The sequence below is a fragment of the Quercus lobata genome, chromosome 5 (assembly GCF_001633185.2).
Source record: "Quercus lobata isolate SW786 chromosome 5, ValleyOak3.0 Primary Assembly, whole genome shotgun sequence".
Taxonomy (NCBI): domain Eukaryota; kingdom Viridiplantae; phylum Streptophyta; class Magnoliopsida; order Fagales; family Fagaceae; genus Quercus; species Quercus lobata.
This window is the reverse complement of record NC_044908.1, coordinates 74638880-74650548: the sequence shown is the minus strand read 5'-3', so window position 1 is coordinate 74650548 and position 11669 is coordinate 74638880. Positions and strand designations below refer to the sequence as shown.

Here is an 11669-nt window from a genome sequence, read left to right as displayed (position 1 = left end):
GAAAAAAAAAATCATAGAATTGATTATTTAGAATAAATCAATCATTGACCTATTTTAAAATTTTGTACATTCCATTATAAATATGGATTCTTTTTGTAATGTATTATCAATCAAATGAATGCAATATGTAGCATTTGGCCTAGGTATTGTAGACATAGATCTTAGTGACCGAACCATGTTTATTGTTTCTGGTTTTTTTTTTTTTTTTTTTTTCCTAATATTTTCTTTAGGTTACATATATACTATCTCAAACTTTGACAAAAAAATCATCAAGATTTCACAAATCTAGAGGGATATTTCTGTAAACCCCCTACTTAGCAGAACAAAGTCAGGTGTAGGGTTGTACCTAGACTTAAGCTATGTCATTAATCTGCTGTGAGGTCAGCCAGGTCAAGAAGATAAGCTGATAAGGGAATGTAAAAGCCCATAAATTACACAATCTGAGGATTGATAAGTGTAGAAAAGCAGAACTTGAAGATTGAAAATTTGTCATTCGCTTTAGTAACAGTAGCAAGGAATTTCATACCGTGCTTACATGCACAAACAATGGTAGTGTTGATTGAGTAGCCCTTCAAAAACTGACTTGCACAAGTTAAACACTTCAGGATGACTTGTACAGTTGTACAATTATTGGTCAAATTAATTGTGAGAGTTAGACATCAAGTACCAATGATGACTATAAGATGTTTTTAGTAAAAGACTTTACATTTAATAATATTTTCAGTAAAAACAACTTTAAATGTTTAGTATGCTATAAATATTTTCAAGCACAAATCACTAAAGTCGGTATCTCCTAGCCACCATAGACAGCTCTAACAACTATGAATTTTTGTAAAATACTTTACCAAGTTTTTTTTTTTTTTTTTTATAGACATTTTACTAAATTTTTACAAAAGATTTTACGGTTAATGAAAGCAATATCAAATTTGACCAAATTTTAGAATGAAACAAATAAAGTAAAATGATGGAAAACATATTTTATAGCAAAATAAACGGAAGGTTAACTTAAATTACAATATTTTAAATAAAAATATTTCCACAATTAACACCTATGATAATCTCTTCCTCTCAATCTCTTACGTGCCTATGAAAAAACTTCGTTTATTTCCTATTTTGTAAATTAATTAATTCAGCTTTCTCTATATATATGATATGCTTTCAATTTATGCACAGTTTGTTTTTAAATAAAATATTTTCTCATTTTTAAGTATTTATTTGCAAGTAAAATATAGTCAAACTTGTAAAATATTTTTCGTTAACCATAAAATCCTATATAAAAAGTTGTAAAATGTTTTACTTTTGAAAATTTGGTAAAATATTTTCTAAAAACACACAATGGCTTCCCCTTTCCCATCTGGTCGCTAGGTCACTAATCTAGTGGGAAGAGACACCACTCTAGTGACCAGTGTCAGCAATTCGGTGGCCAAAGACTCCGTTCTAGCAACCAGTAACAGTAGTTCGGAGTCCAATGACTTCGCTCAACGACTAGTGGTGCCAGTCCGATGTTTAGAGACTCCACTCCTATGACCGGTGCCGCGGTCCAATGGTTGATGACTCCACTCTAGCAACCGGTGACAGCAGTTCAATGGCTAGAGACGTCACACCATCGACCAGTGTTTGCAATCCAATGGCCAGAGAAGCCACACCGCAACCAATGCCAAAGGTCTTGTAGCCAAAGACATCGTTTTGTCAATTGGTGTCGACGGTTTGGTCACCAAAGATATCGCGTCAATAGTGATCGTTGGCAGTCCGATCGCCAGAACCACTACTTTAATTATCAATTCCATTAGTCCAGTCATTTGACTTATGGCACCAACGACTTTGGTCTTAAACCATGGGTTTTTGTGGTTAACTTGAAAAATTTTATTTGTCAAACCAAACATTTGAAAATATTTTACATCTAACCAAACAGAGCAAAAGTGAAATGATATTTTCATAAAATTTTCATTTCTTTCTGGTCATATCAATCAAATTTTTCTTAAGAAAGAAGATACTAATGACTGGATTAGACAAAGTCCTTCCGGAATTTTGACCCGTAAAAAGTGCAACACGATCATAAATTGCCTAAAATTTAAGACAGTATCAACCATCCTCTTTTATTGGGATCGAATTATGTGATTTAGCAAGTGTTTACTAGTTGCATTTTTTTTTTTTTTAATAAAGTTTTTTGATGAAGTGTTTACTAGTTGCATTTGATTCGATGTGATTCATACTCAATTATGAGAGTATGAATCACATTGAATTATTTCTTTACAATCACATAACATTGATCATGATTAGTTGATTGAGATCCCATAACTGATCCTAAAATTTTAAAAAGTTAAAGATTCGTTGTTGCTGACACTACAATGAGAAAACTTTGAATGTTGTTTTTTTTTTTTTTAAATACTGCTTGTAATAGCTGTCTGTTAATGGTGTAGTTTGTCTTTTTTCTAAAGGCCACCGTTCCTCCAGCTCCTAGGTTCTTTAGGTCAATTAAGACAACTTTCACAATGCCTGAACGTGACACGTGCATGAAGAAGCATCATAATGTGCCTATATATTATGTTCAAAACCTCATACCATTTTTGGTGAGAGAAAATTCAATTTTTTTTCACCCTTAAATTTCACAGAAAACTTAATATGATTATTAAAAATTAAAATTTATCATCTTAGCCTTAAAATACATAGCATTATAATGTCATGCAGCCGTATACAATCGTCTAATTTTGCTCTCATCTTGTTTTTTTATAAGTAATACTAGAACCTTTTTAACTAGGAAAAGCATTTCAATCTTCATCACTAGAGCTCAAAACCCTTCTCAAAATGGTGGAGATCATCTTGGTCCAAAACAGCATTACAAGAGAGAACCTATATGGCAATTGAATGAGCTAGCAAGTTTGATTCCCTAAAAACATGGTTCACTGTTTATAAAACTATGCAAAGGGGTCTATTGTCAGCAAAAAGTGGTTCGATTGATCAGTGAGCAGTACAAGAGGTTGATTAAAAGGGAAGGACAACATTAATTGTATCACCTTCAAAAATAAGATTGTTAGTCTCTCTTTGCTAAAGGTGCAGCTCTGCCTCTGCAGTTAGGGGGGCTTCCAAGGACACTAATCGAGCCCATATAAACAACACTTTAGCCCTGTGATATCTACAAACTTCTGCCATGCACACTTGTTGCTCCTTGATATCTTCATTCAAGTTTGTAGCAAAAGGAAGTGTAGTGGTACCATATTGTAACTCTATTTGTTGCCGCTTTTGACTCCTAGGCCATTAGGCGTTCATTAGAGCCTTTGTTTTCTACCAGCGAGTGACATATAGTCATTTGATTATGAAAACAAGGCTACTTTTAATTAGCTTAGTTTGTAAAGTTTCTTGTCATTAAATAAAGAATTTGAATTCAAATTTTATCTAAATCAAAATGAAATTAATTGATATCTTATCCTAATGGTAAAAAATAATTATCATGGAGAAGACATTATAAGTTCAAATCTTATTTTATTTTATTTTTTCCTATAAAAAAAATATTAATAAAAATAAATGAATGAGACGAGGGGATAATAAGTTCTTTTATGTCATCGCTTAGGTGCACAATCAGTCAACTACAAGTCACATAAACAAATTTTTATCAAATTAGACCTTTCTTCCATGATTTAATATCAAATTAGACACTTTAATAACTCAATTAAGAGCATAATTAGTAATACATGGACGGACTGATTATATATGATTTGGAATATGTACGTGCATGTTTTATTCATTTAAAATTTTTAAAATATTTAAAAAAAAAATTGCATAAAAAACGAAAATGAAAGTAGATATACACATGGGTATACATCGAATTTGATTGAAAATTTTGGGACCAAAAGAATGGTTATATATATAGCATATTTATATTATTATATTTCAATTTTAATAGCATATTGATATTGTTTTAATATATTTTCAAAAATAAAGAGCATTGTAACTTAATTAACACTTCCTTCGATTATTTATTATCTCATATTACTATAATTAAAAATGAATCAATTTTTTGTTTATTTAAAATTCAACAAACAAACACACACATATGTGTGTGTGTGTGTGTGTATGATGGTTAGATCGAATTAAGAGTGTAATATTAATGGTAAAATATTAATAGATAAAAAAAAACATTTAAGAGTTTAATAAAAATATGAAAATGTTGATGTTTAACATAGATTAAAAAATATATACACAATTTTTTTTTTTTTTTTGTATATAATAACATTCCTAGGAATAATAAACCTTATTTTTTATGGTTGATGATAGAATTAAAATCTAATTAAACTGAAGTAATATTTTGGGCATATATAATATGACAAACCAAGCTTAAGCCTTAGATTTAGACTTGTTTAATGAACGAGCTAACCCCCAAAAAAAAAAAAAAAAAAAAATTGTTCTTGAACACACTAAAAAACAATGACTTGATACAAAATAAATTGAGCCTAGGCATGCTTATGAGGTTGATAATAAGCCTGATATAAACTTGATAATAAAACTCATATCTTACTAAAAGTTCAAATAATTGGCAGCTGTGATCACTCGTCTAAACCAAATAGGTTTGATCATAAATTTGATATATTCTTAATAATGTACTTGTATTGGATGTTTTGTTCAAAAGCTTGAGTTTGAGGTTTACATTTAACTTTAACTTGGCTTGATTAATGAATCAAGTAAAGCCAAGCCAAATTCAAACTCAAACATCATTTTTAAGCCTAGTTCAAGCTCAAGCTGAACTCGAACATTTTTTGTCGAGCCAAACTTAAACAACTACTACTTGACTTATTTACAATCCAAACCAAAATTCAATTGATGTCTTTGTTTGTTTGTTTGATGATGTATGAGTTGAATTTTTTTTTTTAAAGTAAACAGTAATACTTATGAGTGAAATTTTTATATGTATTATATAATAAGTATTACTGTATGAGTTGAAATTTGATCCACTCAAAAGAAAACTTTTTCATATATAAAAAGCAAAGCAATGGTTTGGACCATTTTTTCTAGTCCCGTACACACCATAAGAGTGAATTAATTATTTCTCAAAATTTTCTAAGCTTTCTGAGGCAGTGAAACGGTTGAAGGTTGATGGAATTAAGAAGCCGTAATTTCTTTCACCATACCCTAGAGGCTCTCTCTCTCCCTCCATAAATGCTATTACATCATCTCAATAAGCTCTGCAATAACTCCTCCCTGCTGCCACATCCTCTCCACCTGTTCCCTACCCTTTTCTTCTCTTCCATTCTCTCTCACCCTCTTCAAGGCCTTCTTTTACTTTTGATTTTATCTCCTCTTTTTTCTCGTCCGTTTCATTCTCTCTTTCACTCCATCGCTCTCTCTCTCTCTCTCTCTCTCTCTCTCACATCCTACATAGCCGCGTTCTTCTTAAACCCTTTGTACTAGTATTATAGTACCAATCAGAATGCCCTAACAATTGAAAAATAATAATAATAAATAAATAACCCCACTTTTTTTAAACCCTGAAAACTAGTTTTTCAGTGACCCAAAAGTCTCCAAAAACAGATCTGACCCTTCTCTCGTGGTCCTCTCCTTACAGCTTCAAAAAGGTTTTTGTGCTTCAAGTCTTCAATCTCAAAACAACTCATATATGTCTGTTTAAACCATATTTTCAAACAATTTTTTCCGTTATATTTCACATAAGAGAAAAAGAGGGAGGGAGAGAGCGAGTGTGTGTGTGTTGTTGGGGGAGCTCACCGAGATCCTAGTAAGCGTTATAAATCTTTGTTTGTGTTGAAATTTGGGGTGTCAAAAAGTCTCCTTTGATTGTCAACTCTTTTCCATCAGCTTTTAGTCCAAAAGACAGTGTTTGTAGGCACGTAAGAGAGCCAAGGCTGAAAGACTTTTTGGTCCCCTTTTGAAGCCCAAAACCGTAGCCATCTCTGTCCTCTTGCTACATGTCCTATTCTTATTAGGTTCTCTCAGACAGTGCCAGAGAATCTATTAAAACCAACCCCACTAACCTCAACAAGAAACCAAACTCAAAACCTCTTCCTCTTCACAGAGAGAAAAAGAACAAATGTATGGTGTCTAGGGTTTGTGTGAAAGGCAAATATGCCAACCGGATTAATGCTTCTGGTGATTGAGTTAAAGGGAACATAGAGAAGTTTCTTCGTGGCTAAGCAACAATCAGGTTGGCCTTATTTTTATCTTCTTCTATTTCTTTTTTTTCTTTTTCTTTTTCTTTTTCTTTTTCTTTTTCTTTTGGGTTTTTCCCCTCCTCATATGCTTAGTACTAGATGATATACAAAATTTAACTATTTGAGAGCTCAAATGTTTTGCTGGTTTAGGTTTATTTGATAATTTCACTTCATTAATCTTTGTCACATATCTGAGTGAGCAAAATTAGAGTTGTAATATAGTGTCTAAGCAATATGATAGTAATAATGTTGAAGAAAAATTCTTGTGTCGATAGAAACGAGTGTGAGGGAGAGAGTGGTGGTATTAATGATTTACATTTTTAAAGGTTTACAATCACAGCCTTACCTTGTACCTCATGTATATCAACTTTGACAGTGGGAAACAGATTACTTGCCCAAGATGATTTCATCTCCTATTTATTATGTGCACAGTTTTTAATAATAATATGGGGTTCTGTTCTTTCTCTCAGATCCTGTACTCTTTTTTAGGGAGTTTTATATATTACTATCACGATATTAATTATCGTTTCCACTGTTCTAGAATTTTTTTTTTTTTTTTTTTTTGATGTGTGAACCTAATTACTTAGTTCCTATTTTCCCTCTCAGGTTAAAAATCTTAGCTTCAAAATCTTGAAGATTTGTAAAATGTTTGAGCCAAATATGTTCGAAACTCACCATCATTTGTTGGATATGCCACACAAGTCTGATGATGATGATGATGATGAATTGGGAAAGCTTAGAGATGATGATTTTGAGACTAAATCTGGTACTGAAACCATGGAAGCTCCATCTGGGGATGATCAAGACCCCAACCAACGCGCCAAAAAGAAGCGGTACCACCGCCATACACAGCGTCAAATCCAGGAAATGGAAGCGTAAGCATAAACATTCTCACTATGTTATTGATGTCTGATATATATTTATATCATCTTGTTTAGTGATTTTTGTAACTTGGGTTTATGTCAGATTCTTCAAGGAGTGCCCTCACCCAGATGACAAGCAAAGGAAAGAGCTTAGCCGTGAGTTAGGGTTAGAGCCTTTACAAGTGAAGTTTTGGTTCCAAAATAAGCGGACCCAAATGAAGGTAACACATATTATATATATAAAGTATAAATTTTCAAATTTTTTATGTGATTCCCAATGTATATTTAATGTGGGTGTGTGTAAAAAGTTCATATGGACTCCCCCTTCTAATTGACAAGGACTTGTCATTACTAGGTTAAATCATAGCGGTATGTTAAGCATTTAAGCTTATACTGGTTGAAAAGGTTTTGATATATTTTGTGTAGCATTACTGAGTTGTGAATGACTAAATCTACTCTATTATTATAGGCCCAACATGAACGTCATGAGAATTCAATTTTGAAATCGGAGAATGAAAAACTTCGTGCTGAGAACAATAGGTACAAGGAAGCCTTAAGCAATGCTACATGTCCTAACTGTGGGGGACCTGCAGCTCTTGGTGAGATGTCATTTGACGAGCAACATTTGAGGATCGAGAATGCTCGTTTAAGAGAAGAGGTAACCAGCATAAATGTCTTTAAGAGAGCTTATTTCCATTAGCTTATTGGGCTTAAGAAGTTGATAAAAGTGTAATTGTACCTAAATTACATGGAAAAAATAAAATTTTAAAAAATTGTACATAAACTAAATAAGATGAATAAGCTAAAAAAGCTGGGAAAAAATATCTTACACAAATGGACACACGTGTTATGACATACTTCTTGGAGTTTCTTTTTAGTCACAGGCTTGTGATTTTGAAATTTTTTTTTTTTTTTTTTTGGTTGCAGATTGATAGGATATCTGGAATTGCAGCAAAATATGTTGGCAAGCCTTCGACTTCATATTCTCACCTTTCATCTCATGTGCCTTCCCGCTCGCTTGATCTTGGGGTTGGGAATTTTGGGGCACAGTCAGGCTTTGTGGGGGAGATGTATGGAGGGAATGATCTTTTCAGATCAATTACAGGTCCCACTGATGCCGATAAGCCCATGATTGTTGAGCTTGCTGTTGCAGCAATGGAAGAATTAGTAAGAATGGCTCAGGCTGGAGAGCCTTTGTGGGTTTCCAGTGACAACTCAACTGAGATACTAAATGAAGAAGAATACTTGAGGACTTTCCCTAGAGGAATCGGCCCAAAACCTTTGGGGCTAAAGACAGAAGCTTCAAGGGAGTCTGTGGTCGTTATAATGAATCATATTAGCCTTGTTGAGATTCTAATGGATGTGGTAGGAACTTTTCCTATAGTTTTTACCGGATTATTGGATTATATAAACATATTTGAAATGTTTTTTACATTAATGTTATTTTCAGAATCGATGGTCATCTGTGTTTTGCGGTATTGTTTCAAGAGCAATGACTTTAGAAGTCCTATCAACCGGCGTGGCAGGGAATTATAATGGAGCCTTGCAAGTGGTACTTGAGAATTTCATTTGTTCTTAAAGTTATGGTTGAAATGAGTCTAATTGGCTTTCCCTGAAAAGAAAGCTAGTGATTTCAGCAAGAGAAGATATGTACCTAATTAACTTTGTTCTCCTACAGATGACTGCTGAATTTCAAGTCCCTTCACCGCTTGTCCCAACTCGTGAAAATTACTTTGTGAGGTATTGTAAACAGCATGCAGATGGAACATGGGCTGTTGTTGATGTTTCCTTGGATAATCTACGCCTTAGTCCAATTTCAAGGAGTCGACGAAGGCCATCTGGTTGCTTAATCCAAGAATTGCCAAATGGTTATGCAAAAGTAATTATCACTTACCAAGTGCACTTTTTTCATACTAAATAATGTAGTCAAGACTAACTGTACAATTTTTTCTTGATTCTTTAGGTTGTATGGGTGGAACATGTCGAGGTGGATGACAGAGCCGTTCACAATATATACAGACCACTGGTTAATTCTGGTATTGCTTTTGGAGCAAAACGTTGGGTGGCTACCCTTGATAGAAAATGTGAACGTCTTGCAAGTTCAATGGCTAATAATATTCCAGCAGGAGATCTATGTGGTAAGAATTGTTCTCTGATTTTACAAGAATAGAAAATTCATTCACCAAACACTTATAAGTGAAGGAGGTTCCAGTTTAGTTAGAGTTTGTTGGCCTATAAACTTTCATTTTACAAGAATAGAAAATTCCTTCACCCTGTTTTTTTGTCCAGCCCTTTCTAAATCATTTCTAATTTTCAGTAATAACAAGCGCAGAAGGAAGGAAGAGTATGTTAAAGCTGGCAGAAAGAATGGCGGTGAGCTTTTGTACTGGTGTGGGTGCTTCTACTGCACATGCATGGACAACGTTATCAGCAGCTGGTTCGGATGATGTAAGGGTTATGACCAGGAAGAGTATGGATGATCCAGGCAGGCCTCCTGGTATTGTGCTGAGTGCTGCAACTTCATTTTGGATTCCAGTTCCACCAAAGAGGGTTTTTGATTTCCTTCGGGATGAGAACTCTCGGAGTGAGGTATATGAAGATTTTAGAAATTTGCATACCATTCTCCTTCTATGTTAAAGGATCTTGCTGATTTTGTTGATGATACATTTTTAATTCAATAGATGATGTTTCTTGGTAAATTGTTGTATTTCTCCTACTAAAAAAAATTCAAAAGTTTAAATTGAAGTAGATTGTGTGATGTAGCTCACAGCCAATATAGCATGTTAATGTTTAAATTGAAGTATCCTACTAGTCATTGTCCTTCAGGGAACATGCATTTCTGTACCATCTTAAAAATATTAGTATTTTGAATGTTTATCTTTGAAGTAATTGAATCTTTACTAGCTTACAAATTTTTATATTGTTTACAGTGGGATATCCTTTCAAATGGTGGACTAGTTCAAGAAATGGCACATATAGCTAATGGTCGCGATCCAGGCAACTGTGTCTCTTTACTCCGGGTAAATGTAAGGTTTAGCTGTGTTGCGCATATCTACTGCTTAATCTAAATGAAAATGCATCTCACCAAATTGAAGCTAACATTGTATAATTGGAATTCTATGTGTCAATATAAAATGTAGAGTGCAAATTCAAGCCAGAGCAATATGCTGATACTACAAGAGAGTTGCACTGATTCTACCGGCTCATATGTAATTTATGCTCCAGTTGATATTGTTGCCATGAATGTGGTCTTAAGTGGTGGGGATCCAGATTACGTTGCCCTTCTACCATCTGGTTTTGCTATACTTCCTGATGGGCCTGGTCTAAATGGTGGAGGAATTGCTGAGGTTGGGTCTGGTGGCTCTCTATTGACAGTTGCATTTCAGATCTTAGTAGATTCAGTTCCAACTGCAAAACTCTCCCTCGGATCAGTGGCAACAGTTAACAGTCTAATAAAGTGCACAGTTGAAAGGATAAGGGCTGCAGTCATGTCTGACAATGCATGATCCACAAGCCTTACACATAAGGTGAACAAAATGTTCAAACTCATTTTATATATGAACTTATAAAGCATTTCGATCTTACAATAGGAGTACTTTTGTGGGGCTAAGTATTTTATGGGTAATTATAGTTATTGGTAGTGTTCTTTACTAATTTTCCCCTTTCATTAGTATCGGATTTCAACTTAAATTGGTGGTGGTTGTTGTTGTTGATCAGAGAGTATTTAAATCATTGTGGATTTTTTTTTTTTTTTTTTTTTGGGAATAGCGTAATAGAAATGTAAATATACTAGATATGTTTGTACAACAAATAGAAGCTAACACATTTGGATATTAACATCTATATATGAATCATCATAATGTTTTATCTTGTATCCAATGTGTTAGTTTATTCATTGTAGGGCTTAAGTTGGAAAGGACCTAACTTTCTTTCCCTCTTTATGGTGCAGCAAGAAGAAAAGAAGGGAAGAGAAGAAATGAACCAATAAGGTGATGTGCAATCCAATGCTCAAAACAGAGGGAAGAAGTCAAGAACGCACCTCAAAATATCCTTGCCCCGTGGTGTTTGTTCCTGCAGAGAAGCAAAAGTGCAAATCACCACCTTGCAAGGGTAATAGGTTCGGGTATTGACTTCACCTAACAAGATGAAAGTACAACCAAACTTTGTTGGTATAAGTTGGAAGAAGTATCCCAATTCTGCTTTTGTTAAATTTCTATTAGGGCTTTAGGTTTAGGTTTTCTTGTAGGAGGGGCTACCTTATAATGTCTAATCATTTTCAAATGTACCTCTTAAAAGAGGCATTACTTGGACTATTGAAGTTCAGTGGCTAACAAATATCAGCTTTTTTTCCTTTCCTCTATTAGTAGTTTTTAGAATGAATGAATTCTTGTTCTCTGCAATTATCCTAATATTATAAGACATCTCAATTATAGGGTATAGTTGGTTTCCTGTGGTGGACTGCTCAAGCTCAAAGTAACAAGCAAAGCAAGGAAAAAAACTAGTTGCAATCCATTTTTGACTAATGAATTATTTAGGTGGGCTATTTCAAAACGGTGGTGAGAGTTAAAGATTAAACCTGAAAAGGGAATGCTTTCGTTTTTGAAGTCAAATTTGACAGCTTGACAAAGCAAATCATTCATCCAAATAA

The 11669-nt window shown here is 33.8% G+C and overlaps 1 protein-coding gene across 2 annotated transcripts; it reads left to right on the top strand.

The window, feature by feature from the left end:
- The first annotated feature begins 5216 nt into the window (after positions 1-5216).
- Positions 5217-11381, top strand: LOC115991937 (homeobox-leucine zipper protein MERISTEM L1-like). Of its 2 annotated transcripts, none has more exons than XM_031115928.1 (12): positions 5217-6151; positions 6765-7033; positions 7125-7242; positions 7491-7679; positions 7949-8386; positions 8472-8573; positions 8700-8900; positions 8985-9159; positions 9339-9610; positions 9952-10041; positions 10162-10548; positions 10971-11381. In XM_031115928.1, exons 2-11 carry the CDS (start codon positions 6804-6806, stop codon positions 10525-10527), a joined length of 2181 nt encoding a protein of 726 aa, XP_030971788.1. In that variant the 5' UTR covers positions 5217-6151; positions 6765-6803; the 3' UTR covers positions 10528-10548; positions 10971-11381. The 2 variants fall into 2 exon arrangements, with proteins under 2 accessions (XP_030971788.1, XP_030971787.1); XM_031115927.1 differs by having other exon boundaries at positions 5218-6151; positions 9952-10047.
- The last annotated feature ends 288 nt before the right edge of the window (positions 11382-11669 follow it).